The sequence below is a fragment of the Cotesia glomerata genome, linkage group LG5 (genome assembly GCF_020080835.1).
Source record: "Cotesia glomerata isolate CgM1 linkage group LG5, MPM_Cglom_v2.3, whole genome shotgun sequence".
Classification (NCBI taxonomy): domain Eukaryota; kingdom Metazoa; phylum Arthropoda; class Insecta; order Hymenoptera; family Braconidae; genus Cotesia; species Cotesia glomerata.
In genome coordinates this window covers 7,316,527-7,337,871 of record NC_058162.1, presented here as the reverse complement: position 1 = coordinate 7,337,871, position 21,345 = coordinate 7,316,527, and the positions used below count along the sequence as shown (strand labels likewise).

At 30.2% G+C, this 21,345-nt stretch overlaps 2 protein-coding genes across 4 annotated transcripts in view; one reads left to right on the top strand and one right to left on the bottom strand.

Annotated features, from left to right (window-relative positions):
* The window catches only part of LOC123265477 (CCR4-NOT transcription complex subunit 6-like), a 602,565-nt gene that overhangs the window by 532,675 nt on the left and 48,545 nt on the right, over window positions 1–21,345 (top strand). For all 3 annotated transcript variants that reach the window (XM_044729267.1, XM_044729268.1, XM_044729266.1), the window contains exon 4: window positions 14,254–14,322. In XM_044729267.1, the coding sequence (XP_044585202.1) occupies window positions 14,254–14,322 (69 nt within the window). The remainder of the gene's footprint in view (window positions 1–14,253; window positions 14,323–21,345) is intronic.
* Window positions 15,501–21,116, bottom strand: LOC123265481 (glycogen [starch] synthase-like). The gene is given in 12 exon segments (XM_044729273.1): window positions 15,501–15,575; window positions 16,528–16,728; window positions 16,808–17,194; window positions 17,301–17,386; window positions 17,389–17,432; window positions 17,495–17,631; window positions 17,704–17,914; window positions 18,055–18,329; window positions 18,400–18,592; window positions 18,670–18,866; window positions 20,686–20,870; window positions 20,954–21,116. Coding segments are annotated over 12 exon segments (2,088 nt in total). The 5' UTR covers window positions 21,093–21,116; the 3' UTR covers window positions 15,501–15,542.

Here is a 21,345-nt window from a genome sequence, read left to right as displayed (position 1 = left end):
GTTTACTTTAACACGGTAAAGAATGAAACTCTGAAATCTTGATAAACTCGATTACCAACTGTGTATATATATAAATATAGTTAATTCCGTTTTATCCCGGATTGTAACAACTTTGGCTTAAGACGGTAAAGTGTTATTAACCGTAATACTAATTTACGTATCGCAGCATTACGTTGGAACTATTTTATTTACTTTATTAGTTAGTTTGGCGCCCGGATGACAGTGCGCGGCGTTTTTAACTGTGGATTCTGGATTTAATAATCTGCGGGCGATAAAGTTGGCAGTCTATTGCTTAATCAGTAAGCTCAGACGGTTGTTGTGTGTAGTGTTACAACTCCATGAATATCTAAATTCTAATGAATGTTTTCTCGTTGTTAAACTTGTTCAAGGGGAAGAGTCTACTTGAAGGAGAGATAGAACTACTTGAGAAGTACGCGAGGTATTTAATGTTAAGTCCTTACTGGAAGTTGACTTCACTTGTTGGTAATTCTTCAGGTGGAATTTACTGGTTGAATTTATATTTCGCTCTGTTTCATTCTTTCTATTTATATTTTTATTTTTTTTTTTGTCTTAGCTGAATAGAATAGTTCAAAGTTTTTCACTTTTAAGGAAAAAGAAATTAACTTCATTCAAGAGGAAAAATCTAAAAAATTTGAAAGTTTTTTAAAAAATATTTTTTTGACATATCAACCGCGAAAATTGGATTTTCGAGCAACACACAGAGGGCGCAAAGAATACTATTTCTGGCAATCTATAGTTAAGTTAATTTACCTCGCACTAGTATCGAAAAGTAATTTCTCTCTCTCTATCTGTCTTTACATTTCTGCACGACTACGCTAAAATACGCTATAGATGATTCGAATTATCTTTTAATTTGATAAACATCCGCTAGGTGAATAAAAATCGCAAAAAGAATCTTAGCGACAGTTGAATCTTGTAAACAACACTGTAAATCGAAGTGTTTTAAAATTGACTACAAATGGGAATTTAACATGGGAAATTAAAACACATGGAAGTGTTTTAAAAGTGACTACAATGCTTCAAGATTGGAACAAAACTCTTTATGTGTGTTTTGTTAAAACACTTGGATTTACAGTGAACTTCAACATATACGTGCGTTTAACCCATCGCTATGTAATATCGTGTGACATAATTCTTGTGCCTTTAAATAAATTAAACAGTAATTGAACATTCTTGACTGTTCTCTCAAATCCAGCACAGTAAAACCTAAGTGCGTTGTTTTAACACACATGAAGTGTGTTCCTTATTTAATGCCGTAAGCTAACTATACTTTTTTGTAGTCACTTTTTACACGTTTTATGGTGTGTTAAAATTCTATAGTTTGCTTATGCTGTCAAAGCATAGTACACACTTGATGTGCACGGAAATAGTATATTACACACCTAGGGAAGTAAAGTAAGAAATGTCTCGGATCACATGTAATTGTCGGCCGAGGCGAAGCCGAGGTTGACAAACATGTGATCTGAGGCTTTCTTATTTACTTCCCGTGGAGTGTATACTATTTTTTTGCTCGACGAAGGCGGAAAGCGGCAACTTTGTTTAGCGCAGCGGGACGAAAGTTGCCACTTTCCGCCCGGAGGGCAAAAAATAGTATATTACACACCTGTGGCAAGAAAATGAGAAATGTCTCAGAACACATATATGTTGCCCGAGGCGAAGCCGAGGTCGACATATATGTGTTCTGAGACATTTCTCATTTTCTTGCCACAGGTGTGTAATATACTATTTCTTGCTCTCCTAGCCGAAAGTACGCTCTTCCTGGCAGCAATTTACTCCAGGAAGAGCAACTTTTATGGCCTGCTCTAACGCATGCGCGCTACGCATATTTTCTGGCTCGGCAGCACAGAACCTCGCTTTCTTTCGTATTTTCGTGGCGCGACCGGCCTATACAGCGAGTTTCAACTGTATATATAACAGTCACAACATCGTCTGTATGTAACATGTCAGCGCACAAAATAACCAAAAAATGTCAAAAAAATAAAAATAATTTTTAAATAGATCATTGTTAATGAACTATTTAATAATAATACTGCACAAATAATTTATATAAAAAGTTTAAAAAATAAAACATAATAGTTTTGTGAATTTTATTTGCTTTTTTTTTTATATTTTGATATTTAGTAAAGCAATGTATATAAAACGATCCATGTACTCTACAAACTTGTAATAATTTCATTTCAATCTTTCTTAGCCGTCGATTACTAATTAAAAACTTATTTTTAATCAACTTAAAAAAATAAATTCTGTAATTAGAATGAGTTTAAATATTTGTGACAAATTCTGTGCATGATATCACTCTTAATCAGAGCATTTGTTAGTAAAGTTTAAAATAACATTTTTTTTCAATTTATTAACTTTTATTTTTTTTTTTTTTTATATACCCGCCCCGACCAGCAAAGCCTCGGCTTTGCGAAAGTCGGGCGGCGCCCCCCTCACGCCCGGCAAAACCTCAGCTTCGCCTCGGTTTTGCAAAACCCCTTCCACGGGGTTACGTACTTTCGGCTGGAAAGCAAAAAAAATAGTATACAACCCATGACCAGAATGTTGGATACCCTGACGTATGTGATATGATGGCCGAGGCGTAGCTGAGGCCATCATATCCCATACGCCAGGAAATCCAACTTTCTGGCCTTGGGTTGTAATATACTATTTTTTCTGGTAACCTAACTGTAGAGTTACCACAACTATACACAGTTTACTATTCGTTGTAGAGTTACAGTAACATAATGTTATTTAGTTCTGATAACTCAATGTTGTTGAGCTCTCAGAGCTCTACGGGATTGTTCTCAGAGCCAAACGGTATAGTTGGGAGCGCCCTACGTTGCGCAGTAGTGGAGTGCGCTGACATATTTCATAACCTTCTCAAATGACAAATAGAATTATTTTGTTACTCATCCATATTATTAAAAATATATGAGGACAATTAAGTTTCCAGTTTATTTATTTAAGGAAATAGGTTTTTTTTTTTTTGTCAAATTGAATTTCGTTAGAACAGTTTTGTATTTGTGGTTTTTCAAGGTTCATTTGCAGTGATTGTTAATTAAATTTATTAGTTGAATATATTGTGATAAGTAATAAGTTATCGGAATACATTCAAAAGACCCCATTTAACACAAAATAAAATTTGTTTTCGTTTATTTATCTTTTCTTGTGCATATACGGTAGTGATTTTATGTCCAATATTTATTAACATAATCAAGAAAATAAGATAATTTTGTGATGATCATATTTTTATTTTACAAATAATTTTTATTTGTAATATAAGTTCTATTATTATTTTATTTCTATTATAATACTATTCTTATTTGTCATATACAATTATTGTTGGCAATATAAATTCGTTCTGTCGCATTTATTTATTAAATTATCAATGCTAAATCGTAAAAAAAATTATTAATCAGACTGCCAAAAATTTGTTATAGTCTTAGAACGATCCTGTAGAGTTGTGAGAGGTAAATAACGTTTAGCTATCAGAGCTCAACGATGTAGATTTGCAGGAGCCAAACGGTATTGTTACCATAAGAAAACGTTAAACTACTGGAACTTTTTACAACTAACTAACTACTATAGAGTTCCTATAGCAAAATTTTTTTCTCCGTGGGTGTTAAAATAATGCACTAAATAACACACTTGGTTTTGGAGTTAACTTCCGCAATTGATATGACAAAAAATTATGTTCGATACTTTATGCTCAAAAATAGGGACCCTGACAAACTCGCTACGCTCGTCCGAATAAATAACTCGGTCTTGATAATAATGCACCCATAGCCTCAAGCTTGCGACGTCACTTCAAGCCGTCAAAATCCCTACCCTTTGCGCATATGTATCGAAAATAACTATTTTTTTATTTTTTGAAAAAACTCGGTTGACTTAAAAATTAAATCAGATAAAAATTTTAATTTGAGTTTTGAAAATTAAATCCAAAACAATAACTTTGAAATTTTTTTTATTTTTCAAAATTCAAAAATTTCATAAATTAGAATTAAATAAAAAAATTTTTCCTCTAAATTAAATTAACTTCAATAAAAAAAAAAATTTTTTTAAAGAACTTAGGTTTGATTCAAAATCATAAAATTTTTCACAATTTAATATTTTATTTTACAAAATTAATTAATCTGTCAGTATATATTTTTTTTTATTTTTTCTCCAACATTAACTAGCCTCAAGTCAGGTGTAATTTCAGAAGTGACTTATTAAGCCAATCTAATACTAAAGCTTTTGTATATTTTTATCTTATAATTATAAAAAAAGAGTTACTTTTATTATTGTATTTAATATAGATACTTTTTTAATCTTATTCTGGGAGAGTGAAAGAGAAAGAACCAGCTCAATTTTCATAATGCAGTTTGCTGACACTAAGAATACGACAGAATTTAAATCCCTTAATCTCCCACTAGGATTACACCGCTTAAAAATATAAGTATTTAAATTTCACACTTTTTAAAAAATAAATCCTCAAGTTAAATGCGTTATTTTCCGCATTTAGATAAATACCTGTAATCTACTTGTTCCTTTCATTGTGAGGCCTAAAAAGTTAATTATCATCACTAGAAATATTTTGATTGCTGATAAAAGTTTTTTATACGGTACGCCTTTTCTTCGGATTATCGGTGGCTCACTAGGGTAAAAATAGTCCAGAAACACGTAAAAGGACGGAGATCTCACGATATCTAGGAACTTGGGCCACGTGATAGAAGCGGTTCGTTGAATAAAACAGAATGGGAAAAAAATAATCCATTAAATAAATAATCTTACGAGTTAAGTATTCAACATACATAAATTTATAGCCTTCCAATCTTCCCGCTGATAAGTCCAGCTCTAATTTTTAAAGCCCCTTTACATAGACGGTTATTTTGTTTTATTTTATTTATTCTATTATGTGTACTCGATAGATACTCGGTAACTATTCTTCCTACGTGGATTTGTATTTCTATGTGTACGTGTTTATATAATGCATCGGGGAAGATTCGCCGAAGGCATACTATAGATGCGATTGCCGATTGCCAACCCTCGATCCCCAGACATTCTTATAAATAATCCAAGTTAATTAAGATCGCGGTTTAGTGATCCAGGGTCGAGATTCAGTGCGAGACAATTTGAGTTTTTATTTTTTATTAATAGCTTTTTATTGGCAGCTTCTTCTTTGTGTTTTTCTTTTTTTTGCTATACGGAGAAAATCACTTGATTTAAAAGAAATATTCCTTATCTAAGAAAATTATTATTAATAGTAATATACAGAAAAAAAATTAACTTGAATCAAGAACAAAATTCGTAAACCACACAGTAAAAGAATTTTCATCAAATTTGACCCAAATATTTGTGTTACTCTGACTGTTTTTACACAAACTAATGTTAATTCCACATTCTAGAGCGTTAAATCAACACATGAGAATGTAAAATTCTATACACTAGAGCGTAATATTCTACACAAAAATTTTTACACTTTAAATAATGACAGAAAATTTTTTACAGTGTAAGAAAGTAATTTTAAAGCGTTTCATTGTCTTGGATCAAGACAAAAAATTCTTGGATCAAGTAAAATTTACTTAATTTCTTAGTTTAAGAATTTTTTTACTCAAATCAAGAAGATAAAATTCTTCAAAATTATTCACTTGATTCAAGTAAATTTTTTTTTCTGTGTAGTAAGGTAAAAGCCCCAATATATGATCATATACTGGTACGTGATCATCTATTGGGGCTTTTACCTTATTGCATCATTATACTAAAAGAAAATTAAAATACATGAAAAGAAATTTTCTAACAACAATACTCTTAAAAGTTATGATAGTAAAATTTACCGGATTCGACCATAAAATAAAAAAAATTAGGAAAACGGTTGACCCTGAAGGCCATCCCTGCAACTTCCCGCTAATTTCATACTTAGGTGCTTAAAATTGCACCAATGACGTTTTTGAGCTCTTCGAGCTCAAAAATACAATTTATGGGTTATTTTGAGCTCTCCGAGCTCAAAAAGATTGCTTTCCTATGCTTTAAAGCTCTTCGAGCTCAAAAGTCTGATAGAGATTTGATAAGACACTATTTTTTGAATTTTTAAACCGCAATAACTTTTGAATGAATAAACCGATTTTTACGCGGTTAGAAGCATTCGACGCAGTTTTTCAAGCCTCACAAAGAATCTTAAATTTTGAATTGATCGCGCTAGGAATTTTGGAGTTATTCCGAAAAAACACTTTTTTCAGTTTTCTTTCGTTCACGATATCTCTCGAACGAATCAACCGATTTTGACTGGACTGGTGGCGATCGACGTGGTTTTTTGAGGTTAAGAGCTGATTAGTTTTTGGAATTGAACCTTTCAGCCGTTTAAAAGTTATTCCAAAAAAACCACATTTGAAAAAAATTTTTTTTTTCAGTTTTTTTACGATTTCTCAAAATCTATTGATCTGAATCGGCCCAAATAGTTTTCAAAATCTAAGTTTGGTCAAGCCCTTTCGAATGGCACCAACCGCGATGAAATCGGTCAAGCCGTTCAAAAGTTATAAGCGGTTCACATACTTTCACACACACACACACACACACACACACACACACACACACACACACACACACACACACACACACAGACACCGTGACAACCTCGCGGGGATAGTCAGGGAAGCTTCCTGTGACCTTCAAACGTCGAGATCTGATGAAAACTCGATTTTTGCAAAACGGGGTGAAAACAATAACTTCCCGATTTTTTGAAAATCTTCGATTTTCTTAGCGGGAAGTTAAAAATTTTAATTTAGCTACTGCTCACATGTAATAGACTTATTATTGGACATATTGTTATTAATAAAATATTGTTATAAATTTTATAGGTTTTATATTTTGAAAAAACTAGATTTTAATTTAGTAAGATAGAGCGTTTAATTAATTTTTTTAAGGTTACTTCACTTGAAAATATATATAGAATAATAGTTAATAATTACGAGAAATGATGAATGTCATTAAAGTACATTTTTACACATAATATTTAACTAATTGCATAAAATGTTGTTAAATTCATAATTGTATAGAAGTTTTTTAGAATTGTAAGTTTGTTCGAATTTTAAATTGTAAGTTTGTTAGAATTATAATTGAGCAACAACTGATGACTGAAATGTGTAATTTTTTATACAGCTAGGAAGTTTTCAGCGATTGCAGCGCTGCCTCAAAATAGGTGGATAGTACCATTACTTAAATTCATGTTTACTGGAGAGTCCAGTTTATTTTTTAATAGTTTCAATAAAAAAAATTTTATTTTATTGTAATTTTTAATATTAAAATAGAAAAAAATAATTATTGATCTCATAAATTTTTCTCGTTTATTTTTTGTTTGTAAGTAAAATGAATAATACTTTTCAAAATTTTTTAAATGGTATTTATGAATAATAACTAAAAAAATTGTAATGATATCAGAAACAGCAAAATTTTTCATGGTTACTGTCGTTTTCATGGTAACTTTTAAAGAAAATTTGTTTCAGTGTGCCACAAGTGAAAAAAATTATTCAATGTTATTTATGTTTCTCTATTTGATGGTCGATCAATAATTAAATCGAATGATAATTAGTAGATTAATTTAAGAAGAAACCCATTCATGAGTTTTTAAGCTTTTAATTTATAGTTTCTGCTGACTCTGCAATAATTCACTGGTATCTCGCTGATTATAGATAATATCGCACTGACCGCGTTGCAATAATTGCAGAGCGATGAGTTCACCGCGATGAGTACGAGCGGGAGTATAGGAAAAATAAAAAAAGTTTATAAAATAGAAGAAGAGATTAAATAACAGATACGTTAGATCCAAGCTTTCATTAACTTTATTCATATTTTTTTTTTAATTTTATTTTTTTGTGGATAATTATTATTCGACTCGGTAATTATTGAGCACTCGATAGTTGATATTTGCTTTGATGAGTAATCAAAGTTGTATACGTTGTTATTTTTGATGATTAGAAATATTTTTTCATATAATTATCGGTGAATGAATTTTTTGTTCTTTTAATTTTCAATCTACCATCTGTCAAAGCTCTAGAAAAAAAAAATCAGAATTCACCCCACTAGTTTTAAGATCTTCTCCTTCGATACCCGGTATCAGATAACGCGTGTAGTGAGATAAATTTGTACGGAATTTAATAGCCAGGTATGTACAAAAGGCGACCGTATATTACAATTACTCCGTTATGGACAATATGACCGCTCTAATCTCGGTTACAAGACGTTTATATCGCCTTAGCGGGATCATATCCAGCGGATTGTATTTTATAAAAACCGTTAATATAATAATACTTATACTCGAGATATAATAATGTTATAGCACTTTAATTTGAAAATTAATAAAATGAAATATTAATTAAATTCTGAAAGTTTGGTATTTAAATAAGTACAATAGACTTACATTGCGCTTCTCCTATTCTTAGTATATTTATACGTATCACTTTTCCAGACACAGTATAACTTTGAAAGTTTATAAAAGTGAGTTTAATTAGTGACTCGACACGGCTAGACTCTTCCAAGTTATTTAAGTCCCATTCATCTTTTCTCTTTATAACACTTAACTTGAGTAAGTAACAAAGTAATTATATCTCAGTAATATAATGTACTCTATATAGCATTCCAAATAACTTTACTCAAATTTCATTCTTATTGAACATCAATCCGTTTCAGAACGGTAAAGTATAATTAATTGTATTTTAATTAATTCTATTATTATTATTATTATTATTATTATTTTTTTTTTTAATCAAGAAAATAATAATAATAAATTAGAGCCAGATACTTTGTATAGAATATAAGTAATCGACAGTATTCGGTAATCGAAAACAAATTTCTTTTCCTTTTATATTCTTGAATAATTCTCAGATTTTCAAACTAATCGATTTTTTACTCGTCGACGTATAATTTGATATGACGAAGTTTAAACTGTAGTATGTACATAGATATACATTTTGCATATTATAGGTTTAATCTTGTGTATTTTTTTTTTTTTTTTTTCAACAAAATTTAGAATATTAAACATGATAAAAACGAGACAAAATTCAACGCAATTTATTTTTTGTCTTGTTTTTTATCTTGAATTTTGTCTTCAATTATTTTTGTTCTATATTATAACTACTTCTTTATCAAAAGTTAAAAACAAAATCACCATCATTAAAATAAATTGAAAAATTATATAACAAAACTAACGACTTGTGTAACTGCTTGAAGTTATTTTACTGAGAGAGTATCTCGCATAAAGCGGTCATGACACAAATGAGAATACATTAAGTTAAGGGTAAAAGCAGAAAGAGAATGAATGAACAAGTGAAAAAGAGAGAGACAGATAGTGAGGAGTGCAGTCAAAGTGAACTGAACCCACCCAATGCAAAGTTAAGTCAGTGTAATGAGTATGTTAGTATGACCAGGGCCATTCTATTATATATTATAGCGTCCGTGAGTATAATCAGAATTAACAATTCAGTTCTCCAGCGTCTCGAGAGGAGGTCCAGGCACTGGATGCCAGACGCGATCTAAAACTGCCTCGAGAGAAGGACCGACATTTTGTTACTTTGACGCTCTCTCGGTTACTAAATGGACGCTTTAGTTGCGCTACATCGTTGGAAGTGTTTCTATTTTGAATTCGGAATATGCTACCAAATGATGCATAACTTCTATGCTAGCTTTTAAATGGAAATTCAAATGCCAGATAACATTTGTACTCCAGGCGATGTACCGAAATAACTATTTACTTTGGCTTTATATTATTTAAGCCAAAGCTACTACTGCGGTATTCATTGTTATAACTCACACACAATCGTAAAAAACTATTTGTGGGTTTTCAACTTCAATTTAAATTTCGAAGCGAAAACAATCATGCGATGAATATTTGTTCGAAAGCAGAAGTATAGCGATATTATTCAAACTTCGGAAGACCAATTACTTTTCCTGATTGCTCTTTGATTGTGTTGGCGCAATTTATGGCTCGATTAAAAGTCAATTTTTAAAAAATGTTATTTATTGAATAACACTATACCTTTTGTCTAGCTTTTTTTAATTTTGATATTTGTGAATGGAAAATATGGTCGAAAAATTATTATTGATCATTTAATCTTTAAAACTACCTAATTTCTACAGGTTATGGACCCGGAAGAAGTTTAATTAATTAAATTAATCAAAAGATGAGTACGAGAGTAAAATATTAATATTTGGTTAAAATATAAAAAAATAGAGTCGAAAGTTATTGTTATTAGTGAAATTTTCATTTTTTTAAGTTAAAAATCAATTAGTACTCATGTCAACAGATATTTAACTATTTTTTTTTTTTTAAATAAATTAGTACTAAAAAAATACAATATAATATTAACAAAAATAATTATTTTTACTATTGCCAAAATTGAAATTTCAAGTATGAGCGGTAACATGGTATAATAATACTTAATTAAATAATTAAACTTCTTATATTTTACTTTACTTAATATATTTTTGTATTTGAGATGGATATTTATGTTAATTTTAAAATAAAACTCTTGTAATTGATCTTAATTATTAAAGATGTTTAAATTATTTTAAAACGTTTAAGTATGCCAAAATTATTCAACAATATTAAAATAAGTCCTAATTGTTATAATTTTCAAAAATATTAAATTTTATTTGTTAATGGTAAAAATTAGCATTTTTATTGAAATATAATTTTCATTGATTTTTAGTCGGAAATTACCTGGCTACATTCATTAAAACTGACAATTTAATTATCACTAAACCCTATAACTTTAAAATTGAAATTAAAATCCTTCCAGATTTTACAACCAAAAAAATAAAAAAGTAATTAATTCACTGAATTTCTATATTTCTTTTTCTACAATATAGAAAGAAACCTTATCTTACAAAAATTGGCCAGCAGGATTAATAATCAAAGTATAAAAAAATATCCTCTATCACCCTGCAGATGAGATTCAAAAGATACGATTGAAAAAGTTCATGGAAATATTTCACTGAAAAGAAATTTTTTGCAAGCTCTATAAAGCGAGCGTGGAACGAATTTTTTGGACTAAAAAGGCAGCGTCCTATTGCGGACTTTGTCACCATATTCATGGAGAATTTCCCAACTTAGGCATTATCATATACAGCTTTTGTATCGTAATAACGAGTGAGGATATTAAAGCCGAGCGTGGGAAGGATTGAAAGAGGTACAAAGGGTCTTGCACGGCACATATAGGCTTGTTTGTTGTATAGGTATACAATGTAAGTACATATCCCGTGTGATGTGTGTTTGTCTGCCCGTATGCATGATGCCTGCATGCTGATATGATGTGGAAGTGAATTTGGGCTATTTGGACCCCGTAAAATAGGGTTGAGAGTATCTGGCAGCAGAAAGGCAGGCATGCAAGCACAAGCACAAGCACAAGCACAAGCACAAGGGAGGAGTGAATATAGAGTGCGAGAGAGCCGTCACGAAAATTAATGCCTCGAGCGCAGTACTTGGGCTTCAAGTAGCGTCCACGATCGCTCGAGATAATCGGCTCTTTGCACGCGATGGTGCTAAATACTCTTCATATATCAACATATATATACTCGCGAATGATGATATGATGCCAGCGAGACCTTTTCCTCCTCCTCATTCTCCTTCTTTAGCCCACTCTGCTTTATTCGCTAAATTATCTTATACATCAGGGGATCTGTACTTCACCGATTATTGTTGTTATTTACTTCTGTAATTATACATTCATTCATTATTTGTGTTTTTTACTTCCGTATACGGTCTGACATCTTTATTTTATCTTCCAAGAAATTTGAACCTTGTACTTAACTCCATTTGTATGATATATATATTGAGTAATAAAAATTATTCTTATGTTGAATAAAAAAACATCATTTTTTTAATAATTGCATTCTTGATTTAAAATTATGAAGAAAAAAATTTTTTGGTCGGACATGATAAGGCAAGTTGTAATAACAAACCAGTTTGTTACGTCATTAAATTAATTTTGATAGGACAACAAAATAATTTTGCTTTTGTTACTCTGTTCATTTTTTTTGTAGTAGCAAAATTATTTTGTTGCCAAAAATAGGTGTAATATTTTGAGAAGCTTTTCTCCACAATTGTCATTAAAGTACAATTTTTTTTTATTGTCCCAATTAAAAAATCTTGAATATATTTAACTCTGCGACCATTCTTAAAACTTCCTGTTATGTTCCTGTTGAGTTTAAAACGCTCAAAAAAATTTTCATTGCAAAAGTTGTACACTGATAAAAAATTTAACTTGATTCAAGAAAAAAAATCTTGAACCAAGAGTTATTTTGAATAAGAAATCATTTTCTTGACTCAAGAGAAAAAATTCATAAGATAAGAAATTATTCTCAATTCAAGAGTTCTTCCTTTTGATTCAAGAAAATTATTTTCTTCAAAATGGTATTCTTGATTCAAGATTTTTTCTTTTGAATCAAGTTAAATTTTTTATCAGTATAGCTCTTAAATCTCAAAATACAATTTCGAGCTCGAAAATCTGGTTACTGTCTTGGAAAAATGTTCTTTTGAAAATTTTTCCAACAAAATTATTCGCTGGGCGCTTTATAGAATTACATTTTTAAATCTAGACTTGAAATTTAATTTGAGTATTGTTTTTACTTGCACAAATTCTCAATTCTATCGAATTGACATGCACCTTTTATCCATATAATTATTCTAGCTAATATTCATTCTAACTTTCAATGTCCAATCATTGTAACATTCCCGTATCATTCTTACAAAAATGAATAATAATTGATTTGAAAAAAAAAAAAAAATTTGTATTGAGCATTGAAAGTTTCAGTTAAAGAAATTGCAGGTCTCATAAGTGAAGAAATCTGCCTAGTATATAAACATAACCAATAGAATTAAAAAATTTATTTTAAACAAATGACAATCGAATAGAATAAATTTAGTAACAATAAAAATTCATTATTTCTAAGTCAAAAAAATATAGGCTTCGGATAAGTAATCACCAACATATCATATACTAAAACCTTCTCCGAAACACACTGCATCTGATGGTATTATTTTTATTCCGATCGGTTCAGTAGTTTTCGCAGTATAACCGGACAAAAAAACCGTCTCTTTATTTATTAGTATAGATATGAACAAAATAATTTAGCTATTTCAAAAAAAAAATTGTTATATCAACTGATTGGTTTACATTAAACCAGCAAAAAATTTTTGTTATATTGACATAACAATCTTATTATTTCAACAAATCGATTTGTGATTCCTATGCTAACATATTAAAATAAAATAATTTTTAACTTCCCGCTAAGAAAATCGAAGATTTTCAAAAATCGGGAAGTTATTGTTTTCACCCCGTTTTGCAAAAATCGAGTTTTCATCAGATCTCGACGTTTGAAGGTCACAGGAAGCTTCCCTGACTATCCCCGCGAGGTTGTCACGGTGTGTGTGTGTGTGTGTGTGTGTGTGTGTGTGTGTGTGTGTGTGTGTGTGTGTGTGTGTGTGTGTGAAAGTATGTGAACCGCTTATAACTTTTGAACGGCTTGACCGATTTCATCGCAATTGGTGCCATTCGAAAGGGCTTGACCAAACTTAGATTTTAAAAACTATTTGGACCAATTCAGATCAATAGATTTTGAGAAATCTTAAAAAAACTGAAAAAAAAATTTTTTTCAAATGTGGTTTTTTTGGAATAACTTTTAAACGGCTTAAAGGTTCAATTCCAAAAACTAATCAGCTCTTAACCTCAAAAAACCACGTCGATCGCTACCAGTCCAGTCAAAATCGGTTGATTCGTTCGAGAGACATCGTGAACGAAAGAAAACCGAAAAAAGTGTTTTTTCGGAATAACTCCAAAATTCCTAGCGCAATCAATTCAAAATTTGAAATTCTTTGTGAGGCTTAAAAAACTGCGTCGAATGCTTCTAACCGCGTAAAAATCGGTTTATTCATTCAAAAGTTATTGCGGTTTAAAAATTCAAAAAATAGTGTCTTATCAAATCTCTATCAGACTTTTGAGCTCGAAGAGCTTTAAAGCATGGGAAAGTAATCTCTTTGAGCTCGGAGAGCTCAAAATAACCCATAAATTGTATTTTTGAGCTCCAAGAGCTCAAAAACGTCATTGGTGCAATTTTAAACGCCTAAGTATGGAATTAGCGGGAAGTTGCAGGGATGGCCTTCAGGGTCAACCGTTTTCCTAATTTTTTTCTTTAATTTGAATACAAAAATTCCTTTCAAATTTAATTAACAAAAATTTCATCAATAAAGATTCTAATTTTTAAAAATTTGCGTTTCAGTAACAGCAAATCCGCCTCCCCAGCGACCCTGGATCCCCTTGACGAGGCCGAACAGGACGAGACCAACATGTAAGTACCGAATTTATCCATCACTATCAAATATCATCATTAACCGCAATACTAGCAACACAGCAAGCAATTCCTGACTGTAAGCTATAGATTGTTGCACGTCTTATGCCGTGTCCTAGTTGTCGGCTATCAAGTAATTACAAGCAGAAGCACATTGGAGCATAATCCGAGATTGTTCTGCTTTACAATTGGGTGAGTGGAGTGAGAGCTCCCTATAATGCATCAACAATCCAAATACGGTAATAGTTCAAGTGGAGTACGTTTTATGGAAATCCGATACCTGTTAGCCGCTTAGCTGCTAGCTGTTAGTCGTTAGCCACTCCGCATATCCTTCTCTTCATCAATTATTAATCATGCTTAATTGGGTTGCCCACTGTTGATTATTAAATCATCGATATCTATGATAAACAACAAATATTTACTGAATGATAAATAATTATAATAACACCAAAAATAATTATAAGGTAATACACGAGCCGGTGATCATTTTTGTCCGAGCTATCAACTTTCGGTGATCGATTATTGTGCTCGTTTATTCGTTGAATTATTTAATTAGGTACAAATTGGAGTTTGAGTTGCTTTAAATATGCATTGATGTGTCATTCAGACACAGAAATTACAATAATAAATTAAAATAACGTGGAGCGTTATATTCTTCCCTACGGAATTAATTTATATTAAAAATTAATAAATAATGTATATACACAGAAAAAAAAATATGGGAAATGGATAATTTTTAATTGATCAAATCCCTCCAGAGTAAAATTCACTCCAAAATGGATTTTATTTACATAAATAAAAAAAAGTTCGCAAAATTCTTTATTGTTTTTACATTAAATAAAAATAAAAAAATAATTATTTGTTTAAAAATATCAAAATTAATATAATTTTTTTCCTTAGTTTGGTGTGACAAAAAATTTTTTTAATCAAACAAAATTGCATAAATATTTTTTTTTATTTCTTCAATATTATTTTCTAATAAAATAATTTATTTGTAAAAAAATTTTTTAAATTGCTCTATAAAAGTTAATTTCAATAACATGGAAGAGATGAAAAAACAAAATAATGAAAAAAAACATTTATTAAAAATTGTAGCGGCAGTTTATAATTGAAAAATTTAATATTAATAAAGTATTTATTTTAAATTATTCTTTTCGTGGATGTTATCAATTTTTCAATATTATCACTTAAAAAAAAAAAAAAAAAAAAAAACAATGACCTTATCTGTCATTTGCTTGTCTTAATTCTTCAAGCTGAAAAACCATTAAATCAAATTATTAATCATCGAGCACGCTTAAATTTCTATAAAGTTTCATAGTTGTGTTTTGAGAAGAGCAAAAAACATAACTTGCACAACTAGATAGAGATTTTACTACATAATCTATATATATATAGGAGACTTTCTATAGATATAGATAGTCACTCATCACGATATCTCTGGAACTATAAGACCTAGAGACTTGAAATTTGGCAGGAATATTCCTTTTGCCAAGTAGAGGTCAGCTAAGAACGGATTTCACGAAATTCCACCCACAAGGGGGGTTGCGGGGGTGTTCACGAAAAAAAATTCATATTTTTCAATTATGGCTTTTAATAGTTCAAAACTTGGTCAGAATGTTTCAAATTACATTTAGAAATTTTTTAAAAACGAATTCTGTGACATTCCACCCCCCTGGCGTGCCCGTGCGTGGGCGTCAAATTAAGAAAAAATTCGTAAATTTCAATCTATAGCTATTAATACTTTGAAACATGGCCAGAATGGTTTTTTGGCGTTTTTGAGCTGTTAAGAATAAATTTCATTAAATTCTACCCCTACATGTCCGTGCGTGGGCGTAAAATTAAAAGAAATTGTACCTTTTAATCTATAGCAGCTAAAGGATTGAAACTGGGCCAGATGGATTTTTTTTGGAGTTTTTGAGCTGTAAAGAATGAATTTTATGAAATGCCACCCTTACAAATCCTTGCGTGGGCGTTAATTAAAAAATTATAAAATTCAATTCCTAAAGGATAATAAGAAGGCATTAAATATAGAAAAAATTAAAAATTTTTATATAAGGTACAAGCCATAATAGATGATCATGTACCATTATATGATCACTCTATGTATTTGTATACCTATATTTGTGAATATAGATATACAAATACACGTATATTGTACGCCACGCGAAGCGGGTGGGTAACGGCTAGTTAACAATAAATGTGCACCTCTTTTTCATCATCGACTTCATCCTTTTCGTCGGAACCATAGACTGAAGCTGCAGGTGTAGTAATGCGAGATGAAGACGGTGATGGAGGCTTGCTTAATGGTCTTGGATAGTTAAATCGACCAACACTAGTATCATCCAGTTCTGATGTAAATTCTGGATAAACTTTTACTAACGCTTTCATTCTTGCTTGCCGATAATACTAAAATTAAATAACATTCAGTTAGTTTTTTTTTTTTTTTTTTTCATTACTTGAATGATAAAAATAAAAAAATATCTACAATTCCAAGATTTCGCCAATCAAGCATGTCACTTAAACGTTCGGTACGATTTCTCTGAATAATTCGCTGCCGTCGACTAAGTCGAGTAAAATCAAACATGTAATTGGCTAATTGTTGAACGCTAGATTCAACATCAGTAAAACGACGATCGACAATATCAATTCCATAACTCATCGGATCAGCGATATGTTCTTGCATAAAACAACCAAATCCAGATAAATTTGTTGTTATACTTGGACTTCCCATAACTGTACATTCAGCTGGAGTATATCCCCACGGTTCGTAATATGATGGAAAAACTCCTAAATGGCATCCTCGAACAAATTCTTCATAATCAAGTCCAAAAAGTGGATTCGTAGAAGATCAAAACTCTGAATGAAAGACTATCTATAAGTAAAACATATTTTTAACTTCCCCCTAAGAAAATAAAAAATTTTCGAAAATCGAGGTTATTGTTTTTTAATTTTGTTAGTCACATTTTTCGAAATATTACTTTAACTCGATCATGGGCCGTATTGAATAAATTGCACCTTCTTATTGTATTCAAAATTGGATCATTCCAATCATTAATAACATTTGAGTCGTAACTGGGGGTAGACCACTTCGTTGTAAACCATATAGACAACTATAAAAAGTTTTTAATAATGTTTAAATAATTTTTTAGATTTATAGTAACTCAAGTTTTACCGTTTAATTTTTATAATTTCATCTTTCAATAGCATATCCATTGCATCAGGTAATCTTCCGGAAAGACAAGATTCATACATTCGTTTGCCAACATTTTGTTGAATTACATAGATAGTGTCTCTTAATGATTTAGTCACCTAGAAAAATTTGATTTCATAAAATTAAAGCACAACTTGTTTACATCAAAACTAAAATTATTAAATACTTACCGCATGTCCGCGTAGAGATTCAACGTTAAAATTATTTGTACGTGCGGGAAAAATTAAAAATGCAACCACAGTAATATCTGGTTTTGAGGTTTTTAAATAATAATTTAATCTGGCTAAAGCTTCTATAAAAATATCAGCTCTTTTATTTCCAAATTCATAACGTCCAGCAGTGAAAAAATATAAAGTTTTATCCAGATCAAAATCAAAATGACTGAAATAATAATTTATTTTTATTATTAATAAAAAATAGTCCACAAAAAATTGAGTCCTTATTTCCCACTAAGAATTAAAGTATTATTAATAAAGTTTTATTTTTTTTTTTTTTTTTTTTTTTTTTCTTTTAATACACACCCATAGAAATGACCTCGGAAATGAACTCGGACAAATTCGTGAATTTTTTTTTTGTTAACAGTATGTAACTTTTGAAACTCATGAAGTACTGAAAATTTTTTAACATTCAAACCATTTGGTGTGATAATATCTGGTTTACGTTTGAGTAAATGTTCAACTTCAATGCCAGTAATATCCGAAACAGTTGTAAATATATGACAAAGGTGAGCCGCTACTCGTTCCATACAATATCGATGATAGATTTGACGTTTTCCAGCTTCTTCATCAACATTGAACTGGAAATTTTTTTTATAATTATAAATACGTAAAGAATATCCACATCAATCATTATCATTTGAAGTTTACCTTATCCAAGTTATTGTAAAAATCAATTTTTCCGGCACAAAGGTATCTGCCTAAAAGCGTTGAATGAGTAGTGAAAATAGTCGCGACATCAACATCTCTTGTTCTCAAAGCAACTAATCCAAGACCGGCTTGCCACTCATGGCAATGGACCAAAACTCTTGGCTGTACACTGGAACTCTCTTCAGCAGCCTTTCTAAATTTATTTATCAATGTCAATTTAATAATCCATTAAAATTACAATATAATAAATTTCAACGAATTTTGTCTTACCTGAATTCAGTTATAAATTGACATACAAGATATCCCAGTATAACGGCATCATTAGCTTCATTATCTAAATGTGGAATACCTATATTGCAAGTGTTCCATAATTCTGACTTGTATTCATCTAGTTTCCATGCTGTACTCCCGATGTCAAATAAAATTACTTGAGGGTTTCCATCAACAAGCCAAGTACCAGTCACTACACTGAGAAAAAAGTATTTTGCTACGAAGGATATTTTTTTTGATAATCAGAATACTTGGTATTGTGCTACTAAGAATACGTGGTATTTTGATTATCACAATAAGTATACTGATTTTCACAATACCTAGGTATACTAATTATCCGAACAAAAACAGTTTCACTGTAAAAAAATCACGCCAAGTCCACGTTCATAAGACTATTAAGAAAAAAAAAATTTTATTTCTTTACAAAAAGATATAAAATTAAAAATTAAAAAATGCAAGTAACCGATATGGTTGTATATGATTTTCGGAAATTAAAAAAAATTTTGTTGTAAATTTAAAAATTAAAAAAAACAATTTTGGAACGTATTTAGTGTGCGTGGTTACGAAAAATTTCACTTTTTATGAAATTCCTAAAATCTATCTACTAGGACTTTTAAAAAAAATTGAAGTACACAATGACGCACACCAAGTACGTTCCAAAATTGTTTCTTTTAATTTTTAAATTTACAAAAAAATTTTTTTTAATTTCCGAAAATCATATACAACCATATCGGTTACTTGCATTTTTTAATGTTTAATTTTATATTTTTTTGTAAAGAAATAAAATTTTTTTTTCTTAATAGTCTTATGAACGTGGACTTGGCGTGATTTTTTTACAGTGAAACTGTTTTTGTTCGGATTTCAGTATTTTTTGTAATTATAATAAAAATTGACAATTTTAATTTAATACATTTCCGGTGGCAAACTATCCCTTTTAAGCTATAGTTCATGTAAAAGTTATTCTTGCGCCGCCTGGCGTGTGTAATTGCAAGCTGTCAAATATCTTTTTTTCACTGTAGTTTCCCATCTATTATAAGATTAGCATGCATCTTTATATTATTTAGTCTCTGGCCGTCCGCTTTTTACATAAGAAAAAAGTTAAAATCTAAAAATCTGGGTCGCTATAGTTTGTGCTGATTATCTTTAATAATTTTAAATAGAAATTATAAAGATAATTGATAATAATCAAGTAATACGCGTAATAAAAAGCATGAACTACTATTATAAAATATCATATAAAAAAAAAAAATCAAAATAAATTTGAAAAAAAATTTGTAACCTCAAAAAACCGTTCTGCTTACGGTATATACATACTCGGTAGTCTGGCTTGAGAACGGAACTTGGCGTCAGACTCTATCGAGTCTGTTGATCAGTATACCAATGTAATAGACTATTAGATGTTTATAACCTCACTTTACTGGCACAAATCAATTGACATAAAGCTAACAAAACAAATTAAAATTAAAATTAAAAGTGTAATAATAAATTTTTTTCAAGCTAATATAATAAATACTAGTTGAAATCTATTTTTACCAGTGCATAAATCAAATAAACTAACTGTTAGTGTTAAAACGTCGATGGCAGTGACAGAGCATATATTATAGTTTACTGCGCAGAGTATAGATCTTGAACTGACTTATATTCTGATAATCACAATACTTGGTATTTTGATAATCAAAATACCAAGTATTGTGATAATCAAAATACTTTTTTCTCAGTGTATCTGTATTCATTGATCCAAATTATACACTACCGACAGAAAGTATCCGGACAAGATGAAAATTTATTAAAACGATTATTAAAAGTAAAATAAATCAAGAAAAAAGTCAATGACACGATTGTACACACTTTGTAATATAAAATAGCATTTTCTTTATAGATCAAGTTAATTAGTTTATGTATCATATTTAAATTAAAAAGTAAACAAGAAGGTTGTCCGGAAATTTTCCGTCGGTACTGTATGTATTTTTTCATTGCTTAAATTCATTTATCAATAATAATAAAAATAAATTATACTTTAAATCCTTGGTCTCTCAATACTTTGACAGCCTTCTTCAAGGGACTATGATGGGGAAATTCAGCTTGTTCCACTTCAGTCCTAGCAGATTGTTCTTTGTAAGGTCCCATCATACAATACCGATCCCCCAATTCTTCAGTTGACACATAAGCTTTTGATCTAATTATAGTATAAATACCGCCAACTATAATAAAAAGAAAAAATATTGCAAGCTTTGATGTATGAATCATAAAAAATAAGTACACAGTTGAGTATCAAACCACCAACCTTTATTAGCAACTTCCCAAGCTACTTCAAAACTCCACCGATTTTCTTGCTCAGCGTTACGCCCTCGATCCATATAAACAGATAGATCGTGCGCAATATGTATTCTGTAAAATCGCCGAGAAGCTCGTTCTCGAGACATTTTTTACTCTGTAAGTTATTAAATATAATAATTAAAAAAGTTAAGGTTTATAAATAATTAAAGCATCTGAAAATAATAGAATTCATAACACCCAGCTAAAATAACCTTTGACATTGATAATTGATCGAGAAATTAAATTGATAATTTACACTGAAAAAAAAATTATCTTGATTCAAGAGGAAAATTCTTGAACGAAGTATATAATTTTAAAAAGGGTAATTGTCTTAAATCAAGACGAAAAATTCTTGAATTA